This window comes from Lemur catta, chromosome 5 (assembly GCF_020740605.2).
Source record: "Lemur catta isolate mLemCat1 chromosome 5, mLemCat1.pri, whole genome shotgun sequence".
Taxonomy (NCBI): domain Eukaryota; kingdom Metazoa; phylum Chordata; class Mammalia; order Primates; family Lemuridae; genus Lemur; species Lemur catta.
The window spans coordinates 85,825,293-85,843,835 of record NC_059132.1 but is presented as its reverse complement, the minus strand read 5'-3'; the positions used below and the strand labels follow the sequence as shown (position 1 = coordinate 85,843,835).

At 42.5% G+C, this 18,543-nt stretch overlaps 1 protein-coding gene across 3 annotated transcripts in view; it reads left to right on the top strand.

The window, feature by feature from the left end:
* The first annotated feature begins 2,489 nt into the window (after nt 1-2,489).
* The window catches only part of ELMOD2 (ELMO domain containing 2), a 30,662-nt gene continuing 14,608 nt past the window's right edge, over nt 2,490-18,543 (top strand). For 2 of the 3 annotated variants that reach the window (XM_045552233.1, XM_045552234.1), the window contains exons 1-5: nt 2,517-2,622; nt 3,800-3,946; nt 7,418-7,446; nt 11,012-11,109; nt 12,752-12,881. In XM_045552233.1, the coding sequence (XP_045408189.1) occupies nt 3,805-3,946; nt 7,418-7,446; nt 11,012-11,109; nt 12,752-12,881 (399 nt within the window). In that variant the 5' untranslated portion in view covers nt 2,517-2,622; nt 3,800-3,804. Of the gene's footprint in view, nt 2,623-3,799; nt 3,947-7,417; nt 7,447-11,011; nt 11,110-12,751; nt 12,882-18,543 lie in introns of all 3 variants that reach the window. The other variant, XM_045552232.1, reaches the window with a different exon arrangement.

The window sequence follows — 18,543 nt, the reverse complement described above, 5'->3', positions numbered from 1 at the left end:
AACAAACTTGCCTTGGCATTCTGTGTATTCCCTTGTTCTCTCATTAAAAGAATCATATGGGAAACTTATGCATGAAAGATTCCCCATAATCACAGTGTCTATCATAGTTTGGGGCAGAGGCATGTTATTTACGGAACCACAACACTAGTCATCATAAAACCAATAAGGATTGCCACTGTCTTTACTATTTTTAATGTTTGCAGAGAGGTAACCCATTTCACCATTAACAAAATAAGCATAAAAGTTTCCTTCTCAGTATAAATTTGTTGCATTTCAGACTTCACATACTCCAAAGGTGCATTGATAGTTAGAATAATTTGGGTCCTCTGTGGATCAAATACTGAACACAGCAGCAAGCTGTTCATTAGTAGTTATATCAACTGTTTCCATTAATCAATCAGTTTCTAAAATCAACAGCCCCATGGCTGTTTAGTCTGAGAATCCAAGAAAGCAGAGATTCCTCAGTACCATTCAAAAATATAACCAAGCTCCATTCCACTGTAGCCTTTGGTTTCCATGTAGGTGTATCTGATAAGGCCAGGTAGAAGCACATTGGTTAGCCGAGAGACCTAGAGACCTAGGTCCTACCTTCTCCATGAAGACACAATCCTAATCTTGGGATTTAACCACCATTTAGCTAGCCATATGGAAGAAGAAACCCAAAGAGAATAAGACAGAAAAAGAGATGGCCAGTCTTTCCTGAGGAACTGAATTGGTTTACTATATCTACCAGTTACATACAAATGAATTAGTGGTAAAGAAAAAAGGCAATTGATACATAGAGGCTATTTTAATGTACAGTGACCCTGCTTCCAATAAATGCAGTTCAACCAATTTCTCAAGTTCTGACAAAACAGATTAGCATTCTCTTCTCATGGGGGAAAACATGGATAGAAGCAGGCCAACAGGCAGCATGAACACAAGGATGAGAGTGTTCTTCTCTGCACTGCCTACAATGAGTATAGAACTTTGAAAAGACAAAAAGATTACATACAGAATTATCTTACTTTCTATTATATAAAAGCCTTGTGTAATAATGGAGAGACTTCTGAAATGGAACTTAGTTTCTAAGTCTTAATCTGCCAAATTGGCTGTGCACTTTGCCTTTCTGAATCTTTAGTCTACAATTTAAAAAATTAAATTGGATGATTTCTATGTTCCCTTCAAGATTTAAGATTCTATGATTTTATTATTATAGCATATATCTAGACTTCATTACCAAGTTCATTGTTGGTTGCACCTAGTGGGGAGGAACAATGACTTATGCACCCTGCACATGTCTAGTATTGTACAATTAGTCCATTAAAAAAATGCTGGTTGAGATGTGGGAAAGTGTGCATTGCTTGCTTCAATTCGTGTTAACAAGGAAATGGTGGGAATATAAATATATATATTTGCATAGAATATTTCTGAAAGTATAAACAAGAAACTAACACTTGTTACTTCTGAGCAATGGGACTGAAGGACCAGGAGTCTTTGGTGGGTTGGGGGAAGTAATTTTTAAATGTCAGTTGTCCTTTATACTTCTATTCTCTGCCCTACTCTTTCTCCTCCAGCCACACTGGCTTTTTTGCTGTTCCTCCAACAATTCCAATATGCTCCCAAGTGCCTTTGCACTTGCCGTTCTGGCGCCTGGAAATACTTTTCCTCCAGATACTCTCATGGTATACTCTCTTCCTTCATTCAATAAGGTTCAAATGTCACCTCATTACTAGGGCTTCCTTAACTACACGTTATGTAATGACCTTCCCCCTCACACTCCCTAATTCCCTTAATACTTAGCACCACCTGACATACTAACTGTTTGCCTGTTCAGTGTATAACTCCTTTTTGAAACACTGCTTGGTGCATAAACAGGCAATCAACAAATACTTGTTGAATTAATGAATGTACTGTTGTAGGTTTTTTAAAAATCATGTGCAAAAATTACTTTTTCAATAAAAAACAGAGAATAAATGTTGGATGAATTAACTTTTAGAAGTTTATGAAAGGATAAAGTCCAAACTTCTTTTCTCAACATATAGGGCTCTCCTAATCTGCCACATCTTAGCCATGGGCAAGTAAATCAATCTAAATTTCTTTTTCTCTTCTATAAAGTGGGGCTATTAATAACTACCTCGCAGAATTAAGATTCAATGTAGGAGAAAGCGTTTTTGTAACCTTTGCGCTATAAGCGTTACTAAAAGCACACAGTTTCTGCCATGCTCGAAACCTAGGAGTAGTACGCGGTGCCAACTTGTGCAAACGACCTGAGATTTACGAAAAGTCTCCAGAGCCGCGCTAGGAGTCCGCACACTTGCGCTGGGCGTGCCTCCGTGCAGCCGTTGCCAGGGAAACCGTCCTGGCGTTCCTAGAATGGGAGCCCGAGCCGGGGCAGCGCAGCCGGACCTCCTTTCAGCGCTAGCGATAGGTGGAGCGCGGGCCAATCGGAAGAGGCCAGAGGGGCGGGGGCGGGGGCGGGCAGTGTCCGCGAAAGGCGGTCCCGCGGCCTCGCGCCCTGACTTCCGGGTCGCGGTGCTTGCAGGGAGGGCTCCGCAAGTAGCATCGTTTCCGTTGCCGGCTCTTTGCAGTTGGGGAAATCGAGGCAGCGCCTGCTCCCCCTAGTTCTTCCGCTCCTGTGAGGTGGATGCTGTTTCTTTTCCTCTCGCCCTGCGCTGCTTCGGTGCGGCTGCGCTGAGAGTGCTCGGGCTGCGCGAGCCCCGCGGTGTTCCGCGGGACATCTGCGGGGCGCCTGGGGCGGCCGGGCTTTGTGCAAGCCTCTCACTCCCACTCGCGGGCAGCGCGCGAGGGGGGCTTGGTGCGGCGACTCCCCGAGGTCTGGGGTGCTCAGACGCCGCGAGGCTGGCGTTCTCTCCGCTTGGCAGTTCTGTTTCTTTTGTCCCGATGAGCGCGGATTAGGCGGATTCATTTTAAAGATACAGATCAGCCCAGCTGTGTTATATGCACTGTTTCTGCACTGACCTGCGGGATTTCGAATTTGACAGCCCCTCAGGCCCAAGTCCAGAGAGGACGTGTCTGGGAGAATGTTTAAGGCAGGAAGGATGAGCATTTTTGTTTAAGTATCTTCCCCTCACTTGCATCTCCCCCTCCCCTTCATTAAGAAGCTGATGATTTTTCTTATGACCTAAGATCCAGTTTACCGAGTGTGTAGTGTGTTTTTTTTTTTTTAAACTCCTATTGCATTTCTACCCTTCACCTATTGAACGGAAAATCACGACTTAGCTCGTGTGATATACTCCATGTTAACTTGCATACTACAATTTGTAAGCCTTATGTAGTGTTTTTGTTTGCTGGCATCACCTTACTGGAACGGCTGTAACGACTTATCCACAAGGGTTAAAAAGAGCTTATTCCTAAAAAAAACAAATGTGATGTTTGGTGTATTTTAATTGTTGCTTTGTTGGGGTCCTCTTGTTCTTGAACTGTAGAGCCCCAGTTTTCAAAGAATGAGAAATTAAAATAGGAAACTAAGGTAACGAAATACAACTATTGTTAGCAAAAAAGTGCAGACCATTCTATTATTCTTTCAGGCCATTAAATAGCTTGACTAAGTAAGTTACGATTTTACAGTTTTTAAAAAAGTGATAAATTGACCATTTGGCCAGCCATCAGTTTATCTAAATGGTATGTATTATACCTGTTATTGTTTTCATAGATGCCTAAACATTATCACAAAACAGACGATGGAATAATAGATTTTAATATCATTTGAGATTTGATCAGATGGATAAACTGATATTTTTAAGTTTAAAATTCAATTTAAAGTCACTAAGCTTGTCTTATGTATTTCCTCTTCCAGGAAAAATGTTTATTTCTTTGTGGGAATTCTTCTATGGGCACTTTTTTCGATTTTGGATGAAATGGCTCTTACGACAGATGACTGGAAAGTGTGAATTGCAGCGAATTTTTGATACCTATGTAGGTGCACAGAGGACACACAGGATAGGTAATGTAATTCGAAAAAGAAAAATTGGCAACTAATACAAATTTAACTCGGAATATTTTTTCTCAATAGTCACAGTGACAAATGTACTCCTTGTGTATCCTGATTAAGTCATTTAACCTGAGTCTCACTTTGAATCCTTTCAGCTCTAAAATTGTATGACTTTAGAGAAAAAGAAAGTGATTATTTGATTCTTTATGTGTGTGAAGGATTATCTTCTCTGGCTCCTTAAATTTATCAGTTGTTCCTGAGAGTATAGTTGGAACTTGTTTTCTAGAGAAAAATTTCTGTATTTATAATAAACTCATTGAAATTTTCACTCAAAGGGATGGCAAGAATAAGTGCCTTGATCTAGATCCATTTTTATACTTAGCATCCTTCATCAATCTTTCAATTTCTGACTTAATTTCTTTATGAAAGGACAGTAATTAGCCAATGGTCCCTAGGAAAGATTATTAGACTCAAAATTCTCACTGTTCAATACCGTAGGCAGTAGCCAAATATATTGAGCAGTTGAAATGTTGCTAGTGTGAATTGAAATGTGCTATAAGTGTAAGTGTGATTACACTGGATTTCAAAGACTATAAGAAAAAAGAGTGTAAAAATGTCTCATTGTTTATATCCATTGTGTGTAGAAATAATAATATTTTGGATATGTTGGGTTTCAATGTATTAAAATTAATTTTATCTGTTTCTTTTTACTCTAAGGTGGCTATAGACGATTTTAAAGTACACGTGTGGCTCACATTTTGGCTTGTATTATATTTCTGTTGAACGATGCTGCTCTGTTACCCTCTAAAATACATCAGTTTTTCAGTGCTTAATTGAAAATATTGCTCTAGATTAGAACAGAGATGAATAAGAAATGTGGTGTAAGTCACTTCTTTTCAGACAGGGTAGGGAAGGCCATGTAGCTCATGCTCACTGTGTTAAATAGAAACTAGTGAATTAACCAGATCTCCTTTTGTGTTGATCACATGTTCTTCTACTAAGAAACCAACCCCTGTAAGTTTGGGGGAGTGGGGTGTTGGCAATTGGAACAAGTATCCAAGACAACATTGGAAGAATGACAGACAGAAGCTGCCTCAGGGCAGCTGAATGATTAAGTTTAATTACTTTCCTAGTTTTCTTACAACTTCATGGCCAACTTAAATTATTGCCTGCCCTTTTGATTTGCCCCTTTGTACTCAGAACAAAGTACATCTTGATAAGAATCTCTGCAGGCCGTATGAGTTGGTGTTTTAAAGTGTAGGAGAAGAACATATGTTAAGGCTTTGTGGCAAAAGCATTTTTCTTGAATTTTTCAAATCACTGAGAAAAAAGAGACTATTAGTAAATATGTCAGAAAAAATGTTAAACTAGACCAAGAAAAATGTTCTTGTGGTTCTTGAAACAGAAACCAAGAATGGAAAAGCTGTTTTGCTGTTTGTCTGTTTAAAGGATAGTTAGCCAGATAATCTAAAGTCTTTGCCCCTTTGTTAATTCAGTTGCTATCACATCAAATCTAAACATTTATTCAGTAAGGCTAACAAATGAAGAAAATGTAGAGAACACTCTCACAGTAGTCTTAAAATGAGTTTAGGGGGCCTGGGCTGTTCTGAGGCAGGCACAGATGAATTGGAGGTGGTTGGTAGACACTTTGGGGGTCTGCACAGAAACAGATGACCCCAGGTAATGAAGTTGGCAGCACCTCTTTGGCTTGTTTTTTTTTTTTTTGTTATTATTTCAGAATTACAGGGATACAAACACTTTGGTTACTTAAATTGCCTTTGCACAACGCAAGTCAGAACTACAAGCATGCCCATCCCTGAAACAGTGCCCACCACACCCATTAGGTGTGAATTTACCCATCCCTCCTCACTCCTCCTCCTCTACTTCCCACCTGCCCGACTCGAATGTTACTTCCTGTAAGTGCACATTAGTGTTGATCAATTAACACCAATTTAATGGTGAGTACATGTGATGTTTGTTTTTTTCCATTCTTGTGATACTTCACTTAGAAGAACAGGCTCCAGCTCCATTGAGCATAATACAATAGATCACCATTTTTTTATGACTGAGTAGTACTCTATGGTATACATATACCACATTTTATTAATCTACTCATGTATTGAAGGCACTTGGGTTGTTTCCACATCTTTGCAATTGTAAATTGTGATGCTATAAACATTCTAGTGCAGATGTCTTTTTTATAGAATGTCTTTGTTTCCTTTGGGTAGATACCCAGTAGTGGGATTGCTGGGTCAAATGGTAGTTCTACTTTTAGTTCTTTGAGGTATCTCCATACTACTTTCCATAGAGGTAGTACTAGTTTGCAGTCCCACCAGCAGTGTATGAGTGTTCCTGTCTCTCTGCATCCACGCCAACATTTGTTGTTTGGGGACTTTTTGATAAAGGCCATTCTCACTGGAGTTAAGTGATATCTCACTGTGGTTTTGATTTGCATTTTCTTGATGGTGAGAGATGTTGAGCATTTCTTTTTATGTTTCTTGGCCATTTATCTTCTTTTGAAAAGTTTCTGTTCATGTCCTTTGCCCACTTTTTAGTGGGGTTGTTTGATTTTTTTCTTGCCAATTTTCATGAGTCCTATATAAATTCTAGTTATCTACCCTTTATCTGATGTTTAGCATCCAAATATTTTCCCCCATTCTGTAGGTTATCTGTTTGCTCTAATGATAGTTTCCTTGGCTGTGTAGAAGCTTTTTAATTTGATCAGGTCTCATTTATTTATTTTTGTTGTTGCTGTGATTGCTTTCAGGGTCTTCATAAATTCTTTGCCTAGGACAATGTCTGTAAGAGTTTTTCTAACATTTTTTTTTCTAGAATTCTTATGGTTTCATGCCTTAGGTTTAAGTCTGTTATCCATTGTGAGTTGATTTTTGTGAGAGGTGAGAAGTGCAGATCCTGTTTCAGTCTTCTACGTATGGCTATTCAATTTTCCCAGCACCATTTATTGAATAGGGATTCTTTTCCCCAGTGTATGTTTTTGTCTGCTTTGTCAAACATCATTTTTCACAAATCTAGAAAAAATAATTCTATGCTTCATATGGAACCAGAGAAGACCCCGTATAGCCAAAGCAATCTTAAGCAAAAAGAACAAATTAGTAGGTATCAATTTACCAGACTTCAAGCTATACTACAAGGCTATAGTAGCCAAAACAGTATGGTACTGGCACAAGAACAGAGACATAGACCAATGTAACAGGACTGAGAAGCCAGATAAAAAACCATCCTCATATAGCCATGTGATCTTTGACTTCTTTGGCATGTTGTGTTGTGCTTGGTTGAGGTCTTTGGAATCATATCTACTCCATACTGTAAGATTAAACTTCAAAATATTTGCTATGTTATTCATGTAGAAATTATATCTCCTGTTACTGTTAAACTAATTTACTACTGGTTTGATATTTTTGCCATTTATTTATGAAGTAATTCACAAATAGCATGTAAGTGATAACATTTTTTTTATTCCAGAAAATTCCTTGACATACTCCAAGAATAAGGTAGGATCATATTAATGTGATAATTCTAGAAAATTTAACTTGGACATGCTTTTCCTTTAAAGGAATGTTTCAATTTTAGAATTATTTTTAGTGTCCTACTAGAAGAGTTTTGGCTATAAAGAGCATTGAGTGAAATTTTCTCACTGTAGAAGTACTATTCTGTTTTCAAAACATTTTCTCTGGGGGTGATTTTCATGCACAAAGAAGATATTTGAATCATTAGTCCTGAGTGTTCTGAAGTTTCACTTATTTATTTTGCCTTCGAAGTTGATTGCTTTGGGGAAAGCCAGGTCTTAGGGTGAAAGCCTTCTCTTAGACTGTGTCTTCAAGATAGATAATGAGAGAGAAAAACAAGTAACTTTACATAGTTAGAGAAAACCCTGGGTCACAGTAACTCATGCTATATGTTAGTGAGCTTTTGCTCACACTATTGTAACACACTATTATAAAATCTCAGGGGCGTAAAACAATGTTATTTCTTGCTTATGTGTCTGTGGGTCCGCTGAAAATGCTCTTCCTCAAGGTGATGCCAAGTTCAGGTCTACTCCATTTGTCTCATCTGGGATCCAGGTTTGTGGGGGCTGGGGGGTAGTGGGTAGCTGCCAAATGTTCTCACAGTGGATAAGTGAAGGCCCAACCACACAGACGTATTTTAAGTCTGTGTTTGTCCTATTTATCAGCATCCCATTGATTAAAATAAGTGGCCCAGCCTAAGTCAAGGGGTGGAGAAACTTGTTATACCCACCATAAAGCCATGGTAGGCAGGTGGGTATATAATTCAATTACAGGGAAGTGAAAAAATCGGGACCAATAATTCAGTCTACCACATACTGTTACTTGCCTCTAGTATTTCACAGTTTGTTCTATATGTAGATTATATGGTATAGCAAAAATAGAATATGGGTCATCTAATCTAGACAATTACTTGAAATAGATCACAACCAACATTAAACAACAAGGAATAGAATAGAAAATATTTAGAAATCATTGGTCACAATAAGGTTACATATTGTTTTAGGAAATTTTTATTTTGGTTATGTATGTATGTGTACAACTCTATGTATTTTAGATATCCATATGAATGTTTGTACTTGGTCATGATGTAAAATGTGGATCAGGGTCAAAAAATGTTGACTTGTTACTGGATAGTGATATTGATATGTTACTGATTAATGCCAGAAACGAAACGGACCTAATTGAGCATTGCAAGCATATCTGTTAGGTCCTAGAGCAGTGGTCCCAAGCTTTTTGGCACTAGGGACCGGTTTCATGGAAGACAGTTTTTCCATGGACAGGGGGTGGGAGGATGGGGGAATGGATAGTTTCAAGATGATTCAAGCTCATTACATTTACTGTGCAGCCAAACCTTTCTGCTAATGATACTCTGTATTTGTAGCCACTCTCTGGCGCTAGCTCAGCTCCACCTCAGATCATCAGGCATTAGATTCTCATAAGGAGCTGCAACCTAGATCCCTCGCGTGCACAGTTTACAGTAGGGTTCATGCTCCTATGAGAATGTAATGCTGAGAATCTAAAGCTGCTGCTGATCTGACAGGAGGTGGGGCTTATGCGGGGATGCAAGCAATGGGGAGTGGCTGTAAATACAGATGCAGCTTTGCTGGCTTGCTCACCTCCTGCTGTGCGGCCTGGTTCCTAACAGGCCACAGAGCCACAGACCGTACCAGTTCTGGCCAGCGGGTTTGGGACCGTAGTCCTAGAGTGACCTATAACATAGGGGTTTACTGACTTAATTACACTTTTCTTATGAACAGTCTATTCAAGAATAACTCATCCATAATGATTATTGGGGGGAGGAGTCCAGAGCTCTCCTCTTTTGTTCAGAAGTATTACAGAGTGATTAATACATTGTTTTAAAATGAGGATGCAAGGGTCCAGAAAGGTGACAAGTTCCTGGTTCTAAAAACTTATTTGTATCTTATCCACCCATACAGTTCTTTTAATTGAAACTTGGGATGCAGTTTCCCAAAGTAACAATATCATAAACTGTAGCAGACGTACTTGGAGAGGTACTATATTTCAAATATATTATAAGAGTAGTTCTTGAGCATGCATCAGAATCTCCAGAAGGCTTGTTAAAACACAGATTACTGGGCCCCACCTCCAGAATTTCTGATTTGGTTCTGACTGCATTTCTGACATTTTCCCAGCTGCTTTGCTGTTCCTGCTGGTCAGGGGCAGTACTTTGAGGACCGTTGTATTAGTATGCTTTTGGGGGACTGTTAATCATAACTGCTCTAACTGCATGTACATTTTCCAAACTGACCTTAAACAAGTTGTGCTTTGAGATGTCATAAGTTTGGAACTATTTGAGTGCTGAACCCTCTAGAATGAATTGTCTCATGAAATGTGTTTTTTCTTTTGTCCTTGAAATTGTAAAGGGAGTAAAACCATAACTAAGTTCTTTACACAACACTCTCAGTCCCAGCCTCTATCCCTAGTTCTTTAGGAGTATATCCCTTCAAATGCTTTGACATCTCTCTTGTTAGAAGTTTACCGGCATTATCACTGCTGTTCACTAAAACTCCATCTGGCCCTCTTCATTGCTCTCTGATTTCACCTATTACTACTCTTATCTTGCTCACTGTCATCAGCACTGTTCTACCTGTCATTTTCCAAACCCATCAGCATGCTCTTGCCTTAGGGCCTTTGTGCTGGTTCTTCTTTCAAAGCAGCATATGCTTCCTCCAGTTAAAAGCTTAGCTCAGTTCCTCATTTTCAGGCGTTTACTCAGTTATGACATTCTCTAGGAGACTTTGCCTGAGCACCCCCTACTTAAAATTGCACTCCTCTCCTCTCCCTATCCTCCTCCCTTAGTTGTTTCACCATGGCGTGGACCACCATCTAATATACTATATATTTTACTTATTTATTTTTCCATTCCCTCCTGCCAAATAGAAAAAAAAAGGGCAATGTTTCTTTTGTTCACTGACATTTCTCTAGCATCTCCAACAATGCCCGGAATGTGATAAGGACTCTGAATATTTATTGAGTGAATGAATAAATAAATGAGAAATATGAAAGGATAAAGAGTAGGAAGTGAAAATTTCTTTTTCTCAAAATAGTCTGTGGCATTTCTTTCATTTACTATTTCACTGAAGAGATTCTGGAACTGGAAACTCAGTATTATTTATATCAATGTAACTATTATTATTACAATTGATTATAACAGTTTTGGTCACAGAATTTATTAATAGAATTTTATGTGTGCCAAAATTTTGCCAAACTTAAGTGGAACAGTAGATAAGATGTTACTTTTAAGAACTCTAGTGCCCTCTCCTAGATCATTCAAAGACTTGAATGAGTACCATATGTTCAGCATTCCACCAGGTTCTTTGATATACACAAAAGAAGTAAAGGCTGGTATTGAATGTAACCATAAGTAGGAGTTTAGAGAAGGAAGAGGTAAATGGGGACTAGACTATTTGGGGACTTTGAGGTTTATTTTGCATTTTACTATCTACTTAGTAAAGTTGATTAAATGCCTCAAAACTTCTTTTTCATCTCTAAGGGATTTTTCTCATTCAGCTTTTTTTCATTTAAATAGGTATTACAGAGGGCAACACGTGTTGTTGAGAGTGAAGTGGACAAATGTGTAGAAGATATAATGAAGGAAAAGAATATTAACCCTGAGAAGGATTCCAGGTGTGCTGTTTTTACATTATTCTCTTTTTTGTTATGCATTTATAGCCTGTGAAATGTAGAGATCACACACAGTTGTAACACTTCAGAGCTGAATGGTTTGTGGAGATCATCTGATTCAACCTTCTCACCTCACTAGATGACCAATAAAGGCCCAGAGAGGTGAGTGACAGAAGCAGGACTGGAACCTGTATCTCTGGGTTCCCAGTACTGTAGTAAGGCCAGGGTACCATCTGCCTTCTTCAGGGTAACTTACCATTACTTTCCCAAGGTTAAATAACTTTGCTACTCTGTCTTTTTTGTCCTTCAAAATCAGGTTCCTATATCGTCCTCCAGGAAGGTCTTCTCTGGCTCTTCCGTCTGAGTTAGCTGCCTTGCTTTGGGCTCTCACAGAGGTGTCACACCATTTAACCTGTTGTACTACAGTCAGTGATTGATGCTGTCCTTTCCCCAATAAATTCTAAGTTCCATAAGAGGGGAGACTTACTCTATTTTTGTGTTCCTAGCACTAGCATATTGGCATAGTATTCAGCCTTTTTTCCTTCATTCAGCATTTCCTGTATAAATATAGAGGAGCTAACGATTTATTTCACTGAGACAGGGAAGAGTCTAGGAGGGAACCATGAGGATAGTTCCAGAAAAGAGGTGACATTTGAGCTAGACCTTGATGAATGGGTAAAGGAATGGTGCCAGCAAGGTACAGTGACAGAAGTATTTGTGTTTCTGGGAATGACAAGGAGTCATTTGTAGCTAGAGCATTGACTACAAGCAGAGCTGTGGCTGGAGAAGTGAATGGAGTGCTAGACTGATGTGTTGGAGAGTCTTGCATACCATTCTGAGGGATTTAGATGTTGTCCTGAGGGATTTAGATATTTAAGCAAACAAGCCACATTATCAGGTATGTATTTTAGGAAGATGGAGGGTGCATTTGGGGATGTGGGAGGCTGGTGGAGGGAGTAAAGAACAGTTAGGAAACTCTTGAGTCATTCTGGCAAGAAATGACAGAGCCATAAATACAGCAGGGAAAATAGTGATATGAAGATTGCTTTGAGAGACATTTCGGTACTCCCGTAATATTCTGGAAAAAAAAAAAAAAAAAACAGGATAAGGGCTTGGGGACTATTTTTGACCACTTCTGACTATTGTTGACAGAGAGAGGTGGGTCCAAATTCAGAGTCTTCTAGCTTGGGGACCTAATGGTTAGTGATGTCATAAATATATTTAGAGACTTGCTTAAGAAAGAGCATGTTTCTTCAGGGAAGTTAAGCTGTTGTATTTAGGAGAACTGAGATAACCTATCATGGAACCATTTGTTCTGTATACACTTGGAAAATTAGGTCTATTGGTGATATTTGGCAATAAAGATTTGAGAATATATGGGATTGCCCAGAGAAAATGTAAAAAGAAGAGGACAAATCCTTAGAATTGCAAACTTTGCTGTTCTTGCCATGTCTTGCCCTCTTTCTAGGTTCTATATCCTATGTAATATTTTGTTCTGTGTTTAAGGAGGCTCTTGGTGCATCTTGTATTAAACTGAAAGCCAAGATATGGTTTCTAAGTAGACACATGAACCATAAGCTATGGAAAGCATTACTTTATTGCAATAAGAAGGTATGATTTTAAAAAATAATTTTATCATTTTCAGTTTTAAAATCTGCATGAGGACATGCTTACTGCAGATAACTGGTTATAAACAGCTCTATTTGGATGTAGAAAGTGTGAGGAAAAGGCCATATGATTCTGATAACCTGCAACATGAAGAGCTTCTCCTGAAGGTAAATTTTTGTTTTCTTTATTTGGAGTTGTTGAACTCTAGAAAAATAAATCAGGCTTAAGCTGAGTAAGGTCTGTGTGCAAATTCTAGAGGCTTATATATAAAGCCATCCAGTTTCTTTGCCCCTTAGAGAAATTTATTATATTGAATTTCATTGATGTGGAAATATTTTTAGTTAATTATGTTTATATACTTTTCTGATAAGCATTATTAAAATATATTGAAATAAATATTTTAATGCTATTTGAAAATAAATTATACATTTATAAAGGGAGATCTTTTTTTTTTTTTTTTTGGAGACTGGTGTCCCTTTGTTGCCCAGGCTAGAGTGAGTGTTGCAGCATCAGCCTAGCTCACAGCAGCCTCAAACTCGTGGGTTCAAGCAATCCTTCTGCTTCAGCCTCCCGAGTAGCTGGGACTACCGGCATGCGCCACCATGCCCGGCTAATTTTTTGTGTATATATTTTAGTTGGCCAGATAATTTCTTTCTGTTTTTTTAGTAGAGATGGGGTCTCACTCTTGCTCAGGCTGGTCTCGAACTCCTGACCTCAAGCGATCCACCCGCCTCGGTCTCCCAGAGTGCTAGGATTACAGGCATGAGCCACCACGCCTGGCCTTATAAAGGGAGATCTTTTCAATCAAAAAGTATATGTCTACAAGCTTTAGATTTTCCTGCTACTTTAGACATTTTTTTCAGCTGCTCTCAAATTGTGAACACTGACATCCCTTTTCAGATTATTATGTCAGATCTTTTGGGATTTATAGATGTTAATGCCAAATAATGCCACAATAGATTTAAACATTAAGAAAGTAAAAATTGGCTGGGCGTGGTGACTCACACCTGTAATCCTAGCACTCTGGGAGGCCAAGGCAGGTGGATCGCTTGAGCTCAGGAGTTCGAGACCAGCCTGAGCAAGAGCGAGACCCCGTCTCTACTAAAAAAATTGAAAGAAATTATCTGGCCAACTAAAATATATATATAGAAAAAAAATTAGCCGGGCATGATGGCACATGCCTGTAGTCCCAGCTACTCGGGAGGCTGAGGCAGTAGGATCATTTAAGCCCAGGAGTTTGAGGTTGCTGTGAGCTAGGCTGATGCCACGGCACTCACTCTAGCCCAGGCAAAAAAGTGAGATTTTGTCTCAAAAAAAAAAAAAAAGAAAAAAAAGAAAGTAAAAATTTAGAATTAGAATTTTCCTATTTCTTATTTCTGAAGTATAAATGCATAAGACCAATGAGGTGCCAAAATTAAAGAATATTAGACCTAGGATAAACTTTATAGATCATCTAGTGTCGCGCCGCACTCGCCTGCAAGGACGACGCAACAAACTGGAGTTCTTCCAACAGCAGTTTAATGAGGCATCTAGTCTAGTTACATGGCGAGAGACCCCGAACAGGAAGGACAGTGGGCTTATATACCATTGCAGGTAGTCGTGGCGGGAAGTGATTGGTAGAGGGCCCTGACAAGGCTCCCAGCAATGATTCTATTGGCTATGTGCTCACCCGTAATCAGAGACCGCTCCCAACAGCTCCCCCTTTTGTTTTGCAACACAAGCTTTGGGGACTCCAACCTCAAGGTCCGGATCCAGGGGGTGGAATCCCTGAAGCAGGTGCAAAGGCCACCGTCTCCCGTGCAATGAGCAGAGACTCTGGGAGGTACAACGGCTGGTAAGGGGGTGACACGCCACAATCTGGTGCAATGGGGAAACCCCTCAGAGTGCATGGGCCATGTCACGCTGTGCGAGAGGGGAGGCGGTCTTGACCTTCGGAGCATAACATTTGTAGCCAGATGCCAGGGGATTGACCACACTCGAGGGCGGCTAGGGCTTGGGTAACCACCACTCGGTCCCTGCGGCGCTGTGCACGAACGCGCAGGAACCCCCAGATCACGAAACCTGCTCCCAGGATCCCCATGAACCCTAGGGACCCCAGGCCAGCCCAGTCCCGAAGTCCTCGGACTATTGACTGAAATGTAGGAAAGAGACCATTGGTCACTGTCAAGTCCAGGCGTGTGGAGTTAATGTGGGTGATCTCCAATTGCAACTGCCGGGTCAAGGCGGTAAATTGACTAGACCAGTGTCCTGTCAACATAGCAGATAATTGACGAGACTTGTTGGCCGCGGCGGAAGCATTATCAAACGGTACCGCGGTAATGCATAGTCCTGTGAAACGCCATTCGCAGCCCAGCTGTGCCAGCTGCCATAAGGCATCTATTTGCTCCTGGACCAAGTCCACACGTTGGTTCAGTATCATGATACCACCCTTCAGATGCGCATTGACGGCGGATTGTGTGTCCAGAGCTGTAGCCACAGATGCCGATAGGTTGTTCAGCGTCTGTGCTGTCTGAACAGAGCCTACCGCTGCAGCCGTAGCGGCTGCCAGTGCGGCAGTCACTGCCAATGTAGAAATTACAGCTGCAGTAATGCCAAAATCTCTTCGCTGTCGGAAAAGGGTCAAGAAGCTAGGAGCCTCCACCGGCCAAGGAATATGCCGAGGCCATGGACTGGCTGGAGGCATTCCAGCAACGGGCATAGGAGCAGTTTGCCGTGGAGCAATTGAGAACACCAGGACCAGAGGAAGTAGCAGTGATCCAGATAGGTGTGGAGGGGAAAGACAGATTACGCTGCTGAATAGCGTGGACCGACGTCTCAAATGTTGAGGAGGAATTCCATGTAAGATTGGCAAGGCCCAAAGAGGCATTAGTAGCGAACAGCCGGGGGAAGATCTGGGCATCATGGGTCACCGGCATCGGTCTCGGGAACACTGACAGGATGGCCGAGCGCCGGTCCGTCGTCACCGATGCGGCCAGCAGCAGAAAGGTCAGGAGCAGCAGCATCCCCGGCAGCGGATGCCCCATCATCTGCATCCTCCACATCCGCCAACCGCTGCACTCGCCGCGTTAAGCGTGCCGGGACCCACACTGGATCAGAAGTGTCCTGTGGGAAAACACAGACAGCTCCCCTGGACCGGCTCACAACCGGATCTGGGCCTTTCCATTTGTTAAGCAGGACATCCTTCCACAAGACCTGCTCTGATAAAGGGGAACCGGGGTTGGCGTGGCGGTCCGCAGCAGAGCGCCCCTGATCATCCAGCAAAAGAAAATTTAAAGTGAACAAGGTGAGAGAGAGCACAGGCTTAGGGGTACGTAAGCCCAAAGGGCTCGTCCCCGTCTCCCCCTTTTGTTTTTTGAGATAGGCCTTTAAGGTGCCATGGGCACGCTCTATGATACCCTGGGCCTGGGGGTTGTAGGGAAGGCCCGTGCGGTGCTCCACGCCTAGGCGTGTGCAGAATTGACAAAAAGCTTGTGAGGTATAGGCAGGGCCATTGTCAGTTTTGATAACCTGAGGTTTACCCCAGGCAGCCCAAGCCTCTAAGCAGTGGGTGATGACATGACTTACCTTTTCACCTGTCAAGGGAGTGGCATGAATTATGCCAGAGCAGGTATCAACAGAAACATGGACATAAGAAAGAGTGCCAAAGGAGGAGTAATGAGTGACGTCCATTTGCCACAAGTGGAGTGGCCGAAGACCACGAGGATTGACACCTACATGAGGTGCTGGACGAAAAGGTGCACAGGCCGCGCACTGCAGCACAATATCGCGTGCGGCTGCCCGCGAGAGGCCAAATTTGAGATGTAACGTCAGTGAAGGAGTATGGTATAGAGAATGAAACTGGCGAGCTGCCTCCAACGGAGAGCCAACCCAATAAGCGTGAGTGGCATGATCCGCCAGGGCATTGCCGCGCGCCATGGGGCCCGGCAAAAGGGAATGGGCCCGAATGTGCGTTATAAAAAATGGGGACCGGCGCGAATGGATGGCAGCACGGATAGCACAGAATAAGGAGAACACCGTGCTGCGAGAGTTAAGAGAATGGGCTGTCTCCAAGTGACGGACAGCCTGAACAACATAAGCAGAATCAGAGATTATATTAAGGGGCTCTGGCACGGTTCGGAGAACCAATTAAGCTGATTATTCTGCCAACGACCCTGTCCTAAGAGCATATCAGCATCCCAGGCAGGCTGGCCCTGCTGCGCGTTCTGCCGAGCTTGATTAATACAGGCTTCTTGATATATGGATTTCCAATCTAAATATTGCCCCATGGATAGACAGGCCCGCGCGGTACCAGCCCAATCACTGGGGGTCATGGCATGCGCACTTAGCCGTTCCAGTAGGCCACGGGTGTAAGCGGCATTGCACCCATAAGCCTTGACAGCTTCAACCAAAGCTTTTAGTTGCTTGTAATCTAGGTGTTCGTGAAAGCGATGTTGATTAGCGTCCTCAAAGACGGGGAAAGCAAACTCCCTCTGTATCTTCTTTCTAGCTCGGGGAGGCACAAACGAGGTTCCGCCCTCCATATTTAGAGGGGCGGATCCCGCAACGGGAAAAGGAGGTGCAGTAGCGTACGGGGGCGGGCGATTACGCTCCGCCTCATATCTAGCCGCCGCCTCCTCCAGCTCCGCCTTCTCCTGCGGAGACAGCCCCTCCTCCGCCTCGCGAGAACGCGAACGGGAAGAAGAGCGAGACGATGAAGAAGAACAGGAAGAAGAAGGACGAGAGGAAGAAGAGGAAGAAGAGGAAGCCGACATGTGGAGGGAGGCCATTTTGAGAGCCACCTCCTCCATGTCCCTTTCAGGCGGCGGGCGTCCCCGCCGTTCCTGTTTACCCGCGGACTTACGTTTCCTTTCCGGCCTTTTCCTCGGCCGCCCCGGCCGAGCCGGACCCACTTTGCCTCTCTCAGACATAGTATCTTGATAATCACTGAGTACTTGCTGACCTTCCCGGACCGGACCGCTGCAACGGTCGTCCTCTAAACAGGAGCGCACCAGTGCCCACACAGGGAGAACACACTCCCAAAGGGGACCAGACTCTCGGGCACGGCGAAGGTCCTGCTCTAGCTTATCCCAACTCGGAATCGTTAAAGACCCCGAGTGGAGAAACCATGGGGCCACCCGGTCCACGTCCTGCACAAAATGGCGCAGGACACGGTCAGGGATACGAAGCTCCCGGGTGGCCAGAAGACCCCGCAGGGCCCGCAACAGGTGACAACTAGGAGAGTTCCCCATGGGGTAGGTCACAAGCACCCGGTGCCGGCGTCAGAAGAGGGCAGGGGTCCAAAATAAAGCCGCCCCAGCTGCTGTGGTTCTGAACTCACCTCCAAAGAGGTCGTCTCCGCCGGTGCGAGAAGTTCCCGGGTTTCGGCACCACTTGTCGCGCCGCACTCGCCTGCAAGGACGACGCAACAAACTGGAGTTCTTCCAACAGCAGTTTAATGAGGCATCTAGTCTAGTTACATGGCGAGAGACCCCGAACAGGAAGGACCGTGGGCTTATATACCATTGCAGGTAGTCGTGGCGGGAAGTGATTGGTAGAGGGCCCTGACAAGGCTCCCAGCAATGATTCTATTGGCTATGTGCTCACCCGTAATCAGAGACCGCTCCCAACAATCTAGTACTGTAGAAAGAAACATTGATGATATCTAAGTAATAGTAAGAGATGCAAGTTTTAAAACAATAAAACCTTTTTTTAGGAAAAGTATAAAATATACACTTCACCTAATTGTAAAATTAAAATAAAAGTTGGTATAGTTAAACGAGGATAGTAAAAATACGTATCTCAAAGGGCTGTTGCGTGGATTGAATTTTTATACTTAGAATGTTTAAAATA